The sequence below is a fragment of the Labeo rohita genome, unplaced genomic scaffold (genome assembly GCF_022985175.1).
Source record: "Labeo rohita strain BAU-BD-2019 unplaced genomic scaffold, IGBB_LRoh.1.0 scaffold_126, whole genome shotgun sequence".
Lineage (NCBI taxonomy): Eukaryota > Metazoa > Chordata > Actinopteri > Cypriniformes > Cyprinidae > Labeo > Labeo rohita.
The window spans coordinates 54,582-71,042 of record NW_026127406.1 but is presented as its reverse complement, the minus strand read 5'-3'; the positions used below and the strand labels follow the sequence as shown (position 1 = coordinate 71,042).

General features: G+C 39.5%; 1 protein-coding gene across 2 annotated transcripts; it reads left to right on the top strand.

The window, feature by feature from the left end:
• Positions 1 to 1,515: 1,515 nt before the first annotated feature.
• On the top strand, positions 1,516 to 14,507 carry LOC127157925 (deleted in malignant brain tumors 1 protein). 2 transcript variants are annotated; one of them, XM_051101099.1, is made up of 13 exons: positions 1,516 to 1,786; positions 2,168 to 2,488; positions 4,587 to 4,892; positions 7,318 to 7,599; positions 7,981 to 8,301; positions 8,942 to 9,247; positions 9,390 to 9,671; positions 10,054 to 10,374; positions 11,102 to 11,407; positions 11,550 to 11,831; positions 12,055 to 12,375; positions 12,456 to 12,593; positions 12,724 to 14,507. In XM_051101099.1, the coding sequence occupies exons 1-13, from the start codon at positions 1,516 to 1,518 to the stop codon at positions 12,837 to 12,839; spliced, it is 3,573 nt and encodes a 1,190-aa protein (XP_050957056.1). In that variant the 3' UTR covers positions 12,840 to 14,507. The 2 variants fall into 2 exon arrangements, with proteins under 2 accessions (XP_050957056.1, XP_050957057.1); XM_051101100.1 differs by lacking the exon at positions 8,942 to 9,247.
• Positions 14,508 to 16,461: the final 1,954 nt, after the last annotated feature.

Here is a 16,461-nt window from a genome sequence, read left to right as displayed (position 1 = left end):
CATCAGTATTAATGATAGTTAGACACTGGCAAAAGCTCATAAATGGGCGTGGAGGAGGCGCTCTATAGCGCCACCTTTTGTCAAAAGTTGGGGGGTTAGTTTGAGCTACAGACACCAAACTCGGTATGTATATTGTTCTCATCAGGCCGGACAACTTTCTATTTTACATCCATTAGCTGCGACCAACAGGAAGTCTGCTATTTTGATTTGAATGTGGATTTTTGGAAAAATTTAGCTGTGAATGAATGAATACTACTCCTACAAAAACACAAAGAATTTACACCAAACTTTGTCAACATGATGCCAACATACTGAAGATGTTAAATTAAGAGCAGATTTGGGATATCTGATGGCAACAGGGTTGCGGATGCACTGGCGGCGAGGGCCCGTCATCGCTGCTTGCAGCTATATTCTTATTATTATTTTTCTTCAAGGTTTTGGGGGTTTTAGGGCCTTAACATGCTCAAAAACTCTTGAAAATTGGCACAGACCTTAGAATCTGCGGCCATTAGAGCCGGGCAGAGACTGGTATATGGGCGTGGCAAGGGGACTCTACAATGCCCCCTGGAATTTGGAGGGTCATATAGCACACATACTTGCACATACACATATGAAACTCGGTACACATATAGAACTCATCAAGTTGAACAACTTTCACACTCTGTCATTAGCTAATCCCAACAGGAAGTTGGTTGTTCTGGGTTTTGTCAAAAACGCATGCTCTGGAATTTGATATACTAGTCCTAGGTTTTTTACCCAATTGCCACCAAACTTGGTCAACCTGATCTCAAGACATTGGGGATGAAAAATTGTGAGGGGATTTTTGATATCTCGAACAGTTTGGCCATGGCGAGGCGTTGAACTTATGGCGAGAAATGAGAAACGGTAAATGGCTAATAACTATTGCATACATCGTCTGATTTTGATGAAACTTCAGCGGTTTGTTTGTTGTATGATGCCGATCAGATAGATGTGAGAAAATCAGGCTATAAACAAATTCCATCGATATAAAATAGTCTACAAAAAATAGAGAATTAAAAAACTATTAAACATCTGATCTCACTCTAACTCTCTCACTCTAACTCTGTGTCGGGGGATGGGATTAACTGTCTGTATGTGTGTGTGTGTGTATGTGTGACTGGGGGTAGTTGAGTGGCTGTGTGTGTGTGAGAGAGAGAGACAGAGTCCATTTAAAGTGCATTATCCTAACTCTTCACAACTTTTTACATTTGAAAAACAAGTCATTCTTAGGAAATATGTTTATCATGTTTTCAGAGACCACAAAAACATTTGAAATATCACACTTGTAAACTGGCAGATGAAGACCGTAATACCAAGGATGAACACAAGATGACACAAGATAGGATAAGGAATCTTTTTAACTCTAAGCCTATCTCAGTCTCGTTGTATCAGAATGACTTAAAAGTCTCATTGGTCCAGATGCTACATATGTCTTAAGAAAACTATTTAAAATATTTCTTTTTTCTTTTTTTCTTTTTTTCAGGTGAGCTGCGGATGCCGACCCTTTCCCTGACCTCCACACATGCAGTTGTTTCTCATGGAGAAAATATCCAGTTCAGATGCACAACACCTAAACCAAGATGCAATGCTAATGCTGAATTCCAGCTCTTTGGAAATGGTTTATCTGTATCCTCCCAGACACATGTATCTAGTGTGACTTTCAACCATAATGTAGACGTTTCACATCAAGGCAGCTACAGCTGTCAATACTCCTACCAAAACAACATCAAGTCACCTTATAGCAACACTGTTAATATCACTGTGGGTGAGTGTGTTCAGTCTTGTCTCATTGCCTACATCAGGGCTTCTCAACTCTGGCCTGTGGAATCTATTTACCTGCAGAGTTCAGCTCCAACCCTAATCAAACACACCTGAACACGATAATCAAGGTCTTTAATAACACTAGAAAGATACAGGCAGGTGAGTTTGATCAAAGTTGGAGCTAAACTCTGGCCAGAGTTGAAAACCCTTGGTCTACATCATATATTACATGCATTAGTAATGTATAAGTAAACACGTTCTGCAGTGATGCCTTTTTTACATTTGAGCCCATTTGTAAAATGGCATTGTATTTAATTTTGATTCTGACAAGATGCACTTCTTGAATTCATTGTAGTTGATTTAAAGTTAGCTTCTTGTTTTCTAGTGAACTTGCAGCAGCCCAACATTTCCCACAGTGCTCCTGATGGACAGTTTGTCGTGGGGTCTCAGGGGCCAGTGATCACCAGGGGCCACAGTTTCACTATCATCTGTTCCACTGAATCTCAGTATCCTGGAGGCTCTTTTCACCTGTTCAGAGGGTCAAGCATCACCAGGAGTGAGTCAGCTGTCAATCACTCCTCCTCCTTCTCCTTTCCTGAGGCAGATTATTCACATGAGGGAACATATAGTTGTGTTTATGAAGTCAGTGTCTCCTCACGCTCCTTCCGTTCATCTGCCTCTGAACTGCTGCTCATCACTATCACAGGTACTTATCAACCACAAACCATAAATGCCAGTCTGTGTATATAAACTCAGCAAAAAAAGAAACGTCCTCTGACTTTCAACTGTTTTTACTTTCAGTAAACTTAATGTGTAAATATTTGTATGAACACTAAAAGAGTCAACACCATAAGACATAAACTAAAAATGTTTCACAATGTGTCCCTGAATGAAGGGAGGCTCAAAATCAAAAGTACCAGTCAGTATCTGGTGTGGCCACCAGCTGCTTGAAGTACTGCAGTGCATCTCCTCCTCATTGACTGGACCAGATTTGTCAGTTCTTGCTGTGAGATGTTACCCCACTCTTCCACCAAGGCACCTGCAAGTTCCTGGACATTTCTGGGGGGAATGGCCCTAGCCCTCACCCTGCGATCCAACAGGTCCCAGACGTGCTCAATGGGATTGAGATCCGGGCTCTTCGCTGGCCATGGCAGAACACTGACATTGCTGTCATGCAGAAACTCACGCACAGAACGAGCAGTATGGCTGGTGGCATTGTCCTGCTGGAGGATCATGTCCGGATGAGCATGCATAAAGGGTACCACATGAGGGAGGAGGATGTCTTCCCTGTACCGCAAGGCATTGAGATTGCCTGCAATGACAACAAGCTCAGTCCGATGGTGATGTGATATACCGCCCCAGACCATGACGGACCCCCCACCTCTAAATCGATCCCGCTCCAGGGTACAGGCCTCGGTGTAACGCTCATTCCTTCGACGATAAACACGAATCCGACCATCACCCCTGGTGAGACAAAACCGTGACTCATCAGTGAAGAGCACTTTTTGCCATTCCTGTCTGGTCCAGCGAAGGTGGGTTTGTGCCCATAGGCGGCGTTGTTGCTGGTGATGTCTGGTAAGGACCTGCCTTACAACAGGCCTACAAGCCCTCAGTCCAGCCTCTCTCAGCCTATTGCGGACAGTCTGAGCACTGATGGAGGGATTGTGTGTTCCTGGTGTGACTCGGGCAGTTGTTGTGGCCATCCTGTACCTGTCACCCAGGTGTGATATTCGGATGTACCGATCCTGTGCAGGTGTTGTTACACGTGGTCTTCCACTGCGAGGATGATCAGCTCCTTCCTGTCTCCCTATAGCGCTGTCTTAGGCGTCTCACAGTGCGGACATGGCAATTTATTGCCCTAGCCACATCAGCAGTCCTCATGCCTCCCTGCAGCATGCCTAATGCACATTCACGCAGATGAGCAGGGACCCTGGGCATCTTTCTTTGGGTGTTTTTCACAGTCGGTAGACAAGTCTCTTTAGTGTCCTGCGTTTTTAGAACTGTGACATTAAATGCCTACTTTCTGTAAGCTGTTAAGGTCTTAACGACCATTCCACAGGTGCATGTTAATTAATTGATTATGGTTAATTGAACATGCATGGAAAACATTGTTTAAACCCTTTACAATGAAGATCTGTAAAGTTATTTGGATTTTTACAACATTATTGTTGAAATACACAGTCCTGAAAAAGGGACGTTTCTTTTTTTGCTGAGTTTATATGTAAATGTATGTATATTTGTTGCTAATTATTAAGTTGGCTTGAGAAAGCTGATCTACTTTACTGATCTACTATTTAAGATTATTATTATTCTTCTTCTGAGCCAAATTTCAGTATCTATCTCCTCCTAGAGCTTTCAAGCTAGAACCACCAAACTCGGCCCAGACCTTCAGACTGGTCTGACTCTGTGTGCTATATCTTTGTGCTATATCATGCTAACAACATTGTAATCAGCCAAGCAAGAAGCTAATCATGCTAAAACATGTTAACAACATGTTAAATCTTGTAAGCAATGTGTTAAATCATGCTAGCTGCTTTCATACTTTTACAAATGCTTCAAACTTTCAGGCTAGGCTTTCTCAAGCCAACTTAAAGTTTGTTCTCAAACTTTACTCATCTAGTTATAATATAATAATAGTAGAAGAAATCTTATAAAAACAATAACGGCTATGCACTTTTGTCCTTGGCTCCTAACAATCTCAAACACATTACAATTACACACACATTAGACAGTACAAATACTTGCAGCATGTCAGAATAACAAGATTTTAATCACATTGTGCTTTCATTAATGTAATCTGTTAGGTCTGAGATTGGTCAGTGGTTCTGATTCATGCTGTGGAAGAGTGGAGATCCGTTATAATGGCCAGTGGGGAACCGTGTGTGATGATAACTGGGACATGAATGATACTGCTGTGGTGTGCAGACAGTTACAGTGTGGATCAGCCATCAGTGCACCTCAAAGTGCCGCTTTTGGTCAAGGCAGTGGATCGATCTGGCTGGATGATGTTGGATGCTCAGGAAGTGAAGGAACCCTCACACAATGTTCACACCGTGGATTAGGAAGACATAACTGTAATCATGGTGAAGATGCTGGTGTTGTTTGTTCAGGTAAGTTAAATCTTTTGCATCTTGCCACAAAATTTTGAATGAAATGAACAATGGAAATTACATTAAGCTTCAAACAGTTCATGCTTTTACACATTATGTGTAGCGATTTAGCTCAAAGGGAAAATGTATATAAATAATTACAATTAATTATGATTAATTACAATTATTTAAGTCAGCAGCCATATCACCCTGTAGCCCAAGACTGGTTGCCCACTGAAGCTAAGCAGGTTTGAGCCTGGTCAATACCTGGATGGGAGACCTCCTGGGAAAACTAGGTTGCTGCTGGAAGAGGTGTTAGTGAGGCCAGCAGGGGGTGCTCACCTGTGGTCTGTGTGGGCCGTAATGCCCCAGTCTAGTGATGGGGACACTATACTGTCAAAAGAGCACCGTCATTCGGATGAAATTAAACTGAGGTCCTGACTGTCTGTGGTCATTAAAAATCCCAGGATGTCCTTCGAAAAGAGTAGGGGTGTAACCCTGGCATCCTGGCCAAATTTGCCCATTGGCCTCTGAACATCATGGTCTCCTAATCATCCCCATATTCTGATACTGATTGGCTTAATCACTCTGTCTCCTCTCCACCAATAAGTGTTGGCGTGGGTGTTCTTTGCCAATATGGCTGCCGTCGCATCATCCAGGTGGATGCTGCGCATTGGTGATGGTTGAGGAGATTCCCCCTTCTATGTAAAGCACTTTGAGTGCCCAGAAAAGCGCTATATAAATGTATGGAATTATTATTATTATTATTATTATTATTATTATTATTATTATTATTATTATTATTTTATTGCCATTATAACTTAGCACAGTTGAATTTCCATCAACCATCTGTTCGTCCAGGGAACGTTTCAGTATAATTTCATATCAACTCTAAGAAATGATGTTTTCTTGGCCAAAGAAAATAACTTTCTTAAAGTACTATTGCATTAGAGGATGTAGCTTGAATCGGAATCGTAAAGGGACATTAATTTTGCAAGGTAGAATCAGAATCAAAACTCATGTAATTTGTGCACAAGACTTTTATTAACGAAGGACTAACATATAACTAATCTAAACAAACAAACCTGAAATCACTCATGTGTGGGGAAGGGTCAGTGAAAAGCCATTAGAGAGAGACAAGAGAATGAAGCTATGAAAAGAGTCAGTGTAAGCACATCTACAGCTTATACTAAACCTCTGTTTTGTTTAGTTAAATGTACAATACTTGCATTGCCTTGGTCGTTGAACAAGTGTCTGAATGCAGTCTCGGGTGAAAGTCTTGATGGTTTGGAGCAGTGGTGGTTTTGGAATCGCGACCACGTTTTTCTGAAGAGTGATGAACTCCAAAGATGTTCTGACTCAATGGTGACTGGGAGTTTCTTCCCAAAAAGTGAAGAAGAACCAAGAGCAGAGAGAGAGAGAGAGACCCAGCTGATGTCCTGTAGTCTTTGGGGAATGGAAAGACAAGGCCGCAATGCCTGGCTCAAGCTTAGGGAAGTCCAGAAGAGTTCTAGCTCATCTTCTTAGGTGCTAAAAGAATCACTGACTGACTGAGGCAAGTCACTCATGTGAGACAAGTGAAGAAAATGCACAAACTTTGTGGTCAAGAGCCACAGCTCTATATGTTGGGGCCTGTCGGGCACGCCCTGTGCTGGCTCAGGCTCCCCGTGAGTCCTTCCACATGGGCAGCAATCAGAAGATTTTTCAGAAGAGATAGAAGAGAGCTTGTGGGATGCGTTTAAGGTTTCTGGAAGACCTCCAGGAGGTTCGAGAGCCAATGGTGACTTTCACTTTTGGAGGGAAAGTTTATGACTCTTTGTCTGTGAGCATGGTATTTTGCATTGGTAATTCGATTGGGTGTTGATGCAAAAACTACTAAGGATTTTTAAAACACTACTATGTTTCATAGGTATCAACATATAATATACACCACAATTTAGATAATTGAAATACGAATTCAAAGAGACCAAACATGGCATAGGTGAGTTATACTACTAGTTGTCTATCATAACAAATGCATATCACAGTGCACATTGAAAACCACAAAAATTACAAGGCAGTAATACTATACACAATGACCTGGGGCTATGTGCGATAGGAAGATCAAAACAAGGTTTGTCTGTGAATGAATAGGAAAAAGTCAGTTTCTATAGGCATTGTGTCTTTCCTATGGGTAAATGTAGTATACTCTGCTTGAATTCTTTCGAGCAATAAATCCCATGTTATCAGATGGTCGCCCTGGCAACTGAGCCCTTTTGGGGTGTTAGTTGCTTTGGAGGGTTGTCTCCAGAACTCAAGCATGTAGCTGGCTGTTGGGTTTAAAGATTATTTGTTAAATGTAACAAATAACTGTATGTCTCATTGGTCCAGATGCTACATATGTCTTAACAAAACTATTTAAAATAAGTTTTTTTTTTTTTTTTTTTTTTTTTTTTTTTTTTTTCAGGTGAGCTGCGGATGCCGACCCTTTCCCTGACCTCCACACATGCAGTTGTTTCTCATGGAGAAAATATCCAGTTCAGATGCACAACACCTAAACCAAGATGCAATGCTAATGCTGAATTCCAGCTCTTCGGAAATGGTTTATCTGTATCCTCCCAGACACATGTATCTAGTGTGACTTTCAACCATAATGTAGACGTTTCACATCAAGGCAGCTACAGCTGTCAATACTCCTACCAAAACAACATCAAGTCACCTTATAGCAACACTGTTAATATCACTGTGGGTGAGTGTGTTCAGTCTTGTCTCATTGCCTACATCAGGGCTTCTCAACTCTGGCCTGTGGGATCTATTTACCTGCAGAGTTCAGCTCCAACCCTAATCAAACACACCTGAACACGATAATCAAGGTCTTTAATAACACTAGAAAGGTACAGGCAGGTGAGTTTGATCAAAGTTGGAGCTAAACTCTGGCCAGAGTTGAGAACCCCTGGTCTACATCATATATTACATGCATTAGTAACGTATAAGTAAACACGTTCTGCAATGATGCCTTTTTTACATTTGAGCCCATTTGTAAAATGGCATTGTATTTAATTTTGATCCCGACAAGATGCACTTCTTGAATTCATTGTAGTTGATTTAAAGTTAGCTTCTTGTTTTCTAGTGAACTTGCAGCAGCCCAACATTTCCCACAGTGCTCCTGATGGACAGTTTGTCGTGGGGTCTCATGGGCCAGTGATCACCAGGGGCCACAGTTTCACTATCATCTGTTCCACTGAATCTCAGTATCCTGGAGGCTCTTTTCACCTGTTCAGAGGGTCAAGCATCACCAGGAGTGAGTCAGCTGTCAATCACTCCTCCTCCTTCTCCTTTCCTGAGGCAGATTATTCACATGAGGGAACATATAGTTGTGTTTATGAAGTCAGTGTCTCCTCACGCTCCTTCCGTTCATCTGCCTCTGAACTGCTGCTCATCACTATCACAGGTACTTATCAACCACAAACCATAAATGCCAGTGTGTGTATATATATGTAAATGTATGTATATTTGTTGCTAATTATTAAGTTGGCTTGAGAAAGCTGATCTACTTTACTGATCTACTATTTAAGATTATTATTATTCTTCTTCTGAGCCAAATTTCAGTATCTATCTCCTCCTAGAGCTTTCAAGCTAGAACCACCAAACTTGGCCCAGACCTTCAGACTGGTCTGACTCGGTGTGCTATATCTTTGTGCTATATCATGCTAACAACATTGTAATCAGCCTATAAAAATATAAGCAAGAAGCTAATCATGCTAAAACATGTTAACAACATGTTAAATCTTGTAAGCAATGTGTTAAATCATGCTAGCTGCTTTCATACTTTTACAAATGCTTCAAACTTTCAGGCTAGGCTTTCTCAAGCCAACTTAAAGTTTGTTCTCAAACTTTACTCATCTAGTTATAATATAATAATAGTAGAAGAAAACTTATAAAAACAATAACGGCTATGCACTTTTGTCCTTGGCTCCTAACAATGTCAAACACATTACAATTACACACACATTAGACAGTACAAATACTTGCAGCATGTCAGAATAACAAGATTTTAATCACATTGTGCTTTCATTAATGTAATCTGTTAGATCTGAGATTGGTCAGTGGTTCTGATTTATGCTGTGGAAGAGTGGAGATCCGTTATAATGGCCAGTGGGGAACCGTGTGTGATGATAACTGGGACATGAATGATGCTGCTGTGGTGTGCAGACAGTTACAGTGTGGATCAGCCATCAGTGCACCTCAAAGTGCCGCTTTTGGTCAAGGCAGTGGATCGATCTGGCTGGATGATGTTGAATGCTCAGGAAGTGAAGGAACCCTCACACAATGTTCACACCGTGGATTAGGAAGACATAACTGTAATCATGATAAAGATGCTGGTGTTGTTTGTTCAGGTAAGTCAAATCTTTAGCATATTCACACATTATTTTGGGGAGAAATTACCAACAGAAATTACATTTAGCTTAATGAATGTTGTGCTTATATTACATTATGTCTTAACAAAGTATTTAAAATAAACACATATTTCTTTTGCAGGTGAGCTGCAGATGCCGACCCTTTCCCTGACCTCCACACATGCAGTTGTTTCTCATGGAGAAAATATCCAGTTCAGATGCACAACACCTAAACCAAGATGCAATGCTAATGCTGAATTCCAGCTCTTCAGAAATGGTTTATCTGTATCCTCCCAGACACATGTATCTAGTGTGACTTTCAACCATAATGTAGACGTTTCACATCAAGGCAGCTACAGCTGTCAATACTCCTACCAAAACAACATCAAGTCACCTTATAGCAACACTGTTAATATCACTGTGGGTGAGTGTGTTCAGTCTTGTCTCATTGCCCACATCAGGGCTTCTCAACTTTGGCCTGTGGGATCCATTTACCTGCAGAGTTCAGCTCCAACCCTAATCAAACACACCTGAACACGATAATCAAGGTCTTTAATAACACTAGAAAGGTACAGGCAGGTGAGTTTGATCAAAGTTGGAGCTAAACTCTGGCCAGAGTTGAGAACCCCTGGTCTACATCATATATTACATGCATTAGTAACGTATAAGTAAACACGTTCTGCAATGATGCCTTTTTTACATTTGAGCCCATTTGTAAAATGGCATTGTATTTAATTTTGATCCCGACAAGATGCACTTCTTGAAGTTATTGTAGGTTGATTTAAAGTTAGCTTCTTGTTTTCTAGTGAACTTGCAGCAGCCCAACATTTCCCACAGTGCTCCTGATGGACAGTTTGTCGTGGGGTCTCAGGGGCCAGTGATCACCAGGGGCCACAGTTTCACTATCATCTGTTCCACTGAATCTCAGTATCCTGGAGGCTCTTTTCACCTGTTCAGAGGGTCAAGCATCACCAGGAGTGAGTCAGCTGTCAATCACTCCTCCTCCTTCTCCTTTCCTGAGGCAGATTATTCACATGAGGGAAACTACAGTTGTGTTTATGAAGTCAGTGTCTCCTCACGCTCCTTCCGTTCATCTGCCTCTGAACTGCTGCTCATCACTATCACAGGTACTTATCAACCACAAACCATAAATGCCAGTGTGTGTATATATATATATATATATGTAAATGTATGTAAATTTGTTGCTAATTATTAAGTTGGCTTGAGAAAGCTGATCTACTTTACTGATCTACTATTTAAGATTATTATTATTCTTCTTCTGAGCCAAATTTCAGTATCTATCTCCTCCTAGAGCTTTCAAGCTAGAACCACCAAACTCGGCCCAGACCTTCAGACTGGTCTGACTCTGTGTGCTATATCTTTGTGCTATATCATGCTAACAACATTGTAATCATGCTATAGCCTAAAAGCAAGCTAAAGCTAATCATGCTAAAACATGTTAGGAAACATGTTAAATCTTGTAAGCAATGTGTTAAATCATGCTATGCTAACAACATGCTAACAACATTGTAATCAGCCTATAAAAATATAAGCAACAAGCTAATCATGCTAAAACATGTTAACAACAAGTTTCATAGCTGCTTTCTTTTACAAATGCTTCAAACTTTCAGGCTAGGCTTTCTCAAGCCAACTTAAAGTTTGTTCTCAAACTTTACTCATCTAGTTATAATATAATAATAGTAGAAACAATAACGGCTATGCACTTTTGTCCTTGGCTCCTAACAATGTCAAACACATTACAATTACACACACATTAGACAGTACAAATACTTGCAGCATGTCAGAATAACAAGATTTTAATCACATTGTGCTTTCATTAATGTAATCTGTTAGATCTGAGATTGGTCAGTGGTTCTGATTTATGCTGTGGAAGAGTGGAGATCCGTTATAATGGCCAGTGGGGAACCGTGTGTGATGATAACTGGGACATGAATGATGCTGCTGTGGTGTGCAGACAGTTACAGTGTGGATCAGCCATCAGTGCACCTCAAAGTGCCGCTTTTGGTCAAGGCAGTGGATCGATCTGGCTGGATGATGTTGAATGCTCAGGAAGTGAAGGAACCCTCACACAATGTTCACACCGTGGATTAGGAAAACATGACTGTAATCATGGTAAAGATGCTGGTGTTGTTTGTTCAGGTAAGTCAAATCTTTAGCATATTCACACATTATTTTGGGGAGAAATTACCAACAGAAATTACATTTAGCTTAATGAATGTCATGCTTATATTACATTATGTCTTAACAAAGTATTTAAAATAAACACATATTTCTCTTGCAGGTGAGCTGCAGATGCCGACCCTTTCCCTGACCTCCACACATGCAGTTGTTTCTCGTGGAGAAAATATCCAGTTCAGATGCACAACACCTAAACCAAGATGTAATGCTAATGCTGAATTCCAGCTCTTCCAAAATGGTTTATCTGTATCCTCCCAGAAACATGTATCTAGTGTGACTTTCAACCATAATATAGACATTTCACATCAAGGCAGTTACAGCTGTCAATACTCCTACCAAAACAACATCAAGTCACCTTTGAGCAACACTGTCAACTTCACTGTGGGTGAGTGTGTTCAGTTTAGTCTTACTTTGCCTACATCATAGATTACATGCATTAGTAACGTATAAGTGAACTCATGTAATGATGTCGTTTTTGCAATTGTGACATTGTAAAATGGCTGTGGATTAAAATTTTAATTCCATAAAGATGCATCTCTTAACATCATCTTTATTTATTTAAAGAAAAGTAAACATATAAATGTATTCTTGTAAATTCTTATCTTTAGTGAACTTGCAGCAGCCCAGCATTTCCCACAGTGCTCCTGATGGACAGTTTGTCGTGGGGTCTCAGGGGCCAGTGATCACCAGGGGCCACAGTTTCACTATCATCTGTTCCACTGAATCTCAGTATCCTGGAGGCTCTTTTCACCTGTTCAGAGGGTCAAACATCACCAGGAGTGAGTCAGCTGTCAATCACTCCTCCTCCTTCTCCTTTCCTGAGGCAGATTATTCACATGAGGGAAACTACAGTTGTGTTTATGAAGTCAGTGTCTCCTCACGCTCCTTCCGTTCATCTGCCTCTGAACTGCTGCTCATCACTATCACAGGTACTGATGTGTAAGAGTCTAAAAACAAGCTGGACTGCTGGTAATGAAAGTTTTAACTTAAACACGTGTTTCTCTCTCAGGCTCCCTGCTTCCTGTAATCGGTTCTGCAGTGTCAGCTGTGCTGCTCTTGTTGTCTGTCCTCATAATCATCCTCCTGCTGAAGAGAAGACAAAAGCAAAGAAACAAGGAATGTCTTTCGAAGTGCTCTTTTACTAAGGGTAACAGTGTTGCATTTTATAAAATAAGTAAGTTGATGTCTTCTATTTTATTTTTAAAATTTTTATCCTAAGTAATTTCTTCCAGCATAATTTTCATGCAATTATGTCTCTCTTTATGCAATGTCTATAGGTGCAGCTAACACATATGCAGGTGCATCCCATGATAACAAAAATAAAGAAGATGATAAGGCTGGTTATGAAAATGTAGAACTTCGTGAATACATGGATCATGATGATTTATATTAATGTGGACTCTAATCATTCTAAACATGATTTTAATAATCCTGGTGACTCTGAAGAGTATTGTTTCAATGTGAATGATATAGAAAATTAAAGTGTGGTAGACAAATCTGATGATAACATTTATGAAAGCTGTTGTGAATAATGACTGGTTTTGGCCTACCTGAAGGATATTGTCACAAATCTGGCTGGTGACCTTCAGTCCACTCACCACCAGATGTCACCTGCTAATTCCATTAACATTCACATTACACAGACTGTTGCACCATACCCCGGACTATGTTCCCCATCATCCATTGTGCTGATCACCTGCATCCAATCAGAGACTCTATGTTTTGTATTTACATTTGTACAGAGCCTTTACCTAGTTATCTGTGTTTTGTCTAGTTCTCTGAGGTTTGGTATTCTCGCCTGGTTATCTCGTTTTGTCTGTTTCACTGCCTGCCCTTTGGATTTCTTGCATGTCTTATCAGATTACCCTGAAGTGATTTGCAAATACAAAACTCTATCTCTGTCTACAAAACTCTTTCTGAGAAAAAATGCAGTGGTATGGAGAAAAATATGTATTGTGTGTTACAACTGTGAGACTTGTTTGCCTTTTTATGAGGAAACTTGGCTTGATTTTCTCACAAATGTGTGCAGGCAAATGTTCTCACAAATGCAACTGTGCAACTTCCTTTTCCAAAAACAGCAGATGGCACTGATGGTCCATTTACACTAGTCTCCTGAGACCTGAAACACCCGTTTACCTTTTCAGGGAATACAGCAGACCAACATGAGTGGGGAAAAGATGAGTTTCTGTCTTACTTTGTCTATAATTAACCATTTAGATGTTTTCACAAAGCCACCCTATACTACAATGTCAGTGAAATTTGCAATAAGTGCTGTAAAGTTGTTAACATGATTGATTAGGTCATAAATCAGTAGAGACATGGCTAAACATTTAATTAGGCAGTCTTTCCCTGTGAAAACTCATCCATTTCCCGTACTTCTTATCTTCCATTGGATTGCGGGATGTAGAATATATACATATGTTGATACAATTGTTCAACATTCAAAACAACACTGGGGTATAATAACAATACATCATGAATTGGTTTATTTAAAAGTAGACATTTCAAGCACCTTGTTTGTTTTCTTTATTTTACAAAAGCACATTGTTTTGTTGTTATTATGACTATATACAAATAAAAGTAGACCCTTTGTAGTTTCTAACAATGCCATGCTCATATCTGTATTTTTAGTTCTTTTCATGGTCATCAAGAAAGCGTGACAAAACGCGCTTGCTTGGTCTTCAACCCCAGTTTTCAATTTAGTATTATATCAGCGTGAACTTGATACTTTTCCCCAACTCACAGGACAAAAGTGACTCCAGAAAAGAAATATTCATCATTTTGCTTAGTTAAAAAAATACATCATTATTTTAGACACAAATGATTGCATAGTGTTACAACGTTTAAAACGTTTTAGATATTGTACTAAATAATGTGATTTGTTGATTTTTTATTAATAATTAATTTTCTCTTGGGTAATATTACCATATCTGATACTAAATTAAATTGTCTAAGCTTTTATTATTGGTACACAATATTGTCACTCTCCATAATACATTTGCATTTTAGTATTACAATATGTGACATGATATATTGTTATTATAGCCCTGCGTTGTTTTGAATGTTGAACAATTGTATCAACATATGTATATATTCTATATCCCACAATCCAACAGAGGATATTGACAATGGATCCATTTTATAGGCAAAGACTGCCTAGTTAAATGTTTAGCCATGTCTCTACTGATATATGACTTAATCAATCATGTTTGTAACACACAATACATATATTTCTCCATACCACTGCATTTTCTCTCAGATAAAGTTTTGTATTTGCAAATGACTTTGCGTTATTTTGAATCAAGCCAAGTAAAAAGAGTCTCACCTTTGTAACACACAACACATTTTCTTCAGATGGAGTTTTGTATTTGCAAAAAGCAGATTGTGTTTATTTGCAAAATGCTGGATTTGTTTTATGAATATTGGCACAAAATACACTCCATAGATGTCTGACCCTGCCTGTTTTTTGACCATGTCTCATCACAATAAAGTTATGCAGATGGATCCACCCGCTTCACGTCTCCCTCATTCCGTTACAGATATCACTGGACCTTCCCTGTTGAAAAAAAAAAACAGCATATGCTGGTTAGGTATGTTTTGAAATATGGCAGCTGGTTTGAGCTGGTTTAAGATGGTCCTTAACTGGTCATGAGCTAGTCTGAGCTGGCACCACCATCTCTCAGGACCTGTAGTTGGGACAATCACATCAACTCTATTGCAAAAAAAAAAAAAGCCTAGCAGAGGTTATATTTCCTTCCTTTGTCATGCCCAGCCCACTTCCTATTTGACCGGTGCTACAGAGCACTGAGCACCAAACAGCCAGACACAAGAACAGCTTTTTCCCTCAGGCCATATTCCACCTAAAATATATATGAGATCTTAGGGCTGCACATCTGTACAAAACTTCTCAAAAATGTTCATCTATATATAACACATTTGCATAGTCATAAGTTTGTCTTTTTTCTCCCTCTATATTATTAGCACTATTTCTTTTTATTACCTTAAACTATGCATCTCTATGTAAAAGAGATGAGTAAAAATTCTTCAGAATTACTCACCATTTGCCATATACACTAGGAAAGTCAAATTATGCCAGTCATCTATTGTGTGGTGTGGTCTGTGTTGCAGACTGGGTGTGGTGGACTGTTTTGTGCCAAAAGTCCAGGGTCACGTTTTGGCCCCAATGCACCCCTACATGCATCTTTCAGTCTGTAATTGTATGTATGTGATGTTTATATGTGCTGTGTGCTGAATTAAACCTAGATTAAACACACCACAGGCACAGCTCAAAGCAAAGGCATTCTGTCAGTGGCACTGAGCTTTGCCGCTATATAGTGGAGATTTACCGTTAGGTTTGATATTTGGCTGTTATTGTTTTATTTTCAACACACTTGCAATATAATCTTCAAAAATTCAAAAACACAATTACATATCTAAAAATATGCTGTCGATTTTATAAACTTTTGTAAACCCAACCAGTATAATCAAATGAAACCATCTCACAGCACATGAACTGCTCTGCCTTGGGGTGCGAGTATGTTTAGTAATGTTTATTTCAGCACAAGGCCAGTGTAACATCACAGGTGCCAGTGAATACAGCTGGAAAGATGCAAGCTTTATTTCCCAAAGTTAGATATGCTGTCACTTTAATAAAACTTTTGTAAACCTAGTCAGTATATCATAATGAAAGCATCTAAAATGCAATATTTACCATAGCTGCAAAGCATCCAATGCATAAATATTTACAATTGATTTACACACTAAATCCAGGAAAAACTAGTTTGAGCTTCCGTGTTCAGTCTATTTCATGCACACTTTTGTAATGATCATGTAGAAGATTTTAATTCATTAAAATATAAATTAATCAAGTATTATCAAAGTGAATATGGCCATTTGTATATCATGATATTCTACTATTATGATCATGAGTTTGCCTGTGTGTGTGGAGGCATGATACGTGATAAACTTAGACCTCTTTGTGTTATTATTACGCTGACATGAGAAGTGGAATGTAT

Bases quoted from the DNA above. Each gene is read 5' to 3' on its own strand.
- LOC127157925 (XM_051101099.1), top strand. From the start codon at position 1,516: ATGCCGACCCTTTCCCTGACCTCCACACATGCAGTTGTTTCTCATGGA. The intron at 8,302-8,941 runs GTACTTATCAAC...GTAATCTGTTAG, and splicing joins GCTGCTCATCACTATCACAG to ATCTGAGATTGGTCAGTGGT. The intron at 12,376-12,455 runs GTACTGATGTGT...TTTCTCTCTCAG, and splicing joins GCTGCTCATCACTATCACAG to GCTCCCTGCTTCCTGTAATC.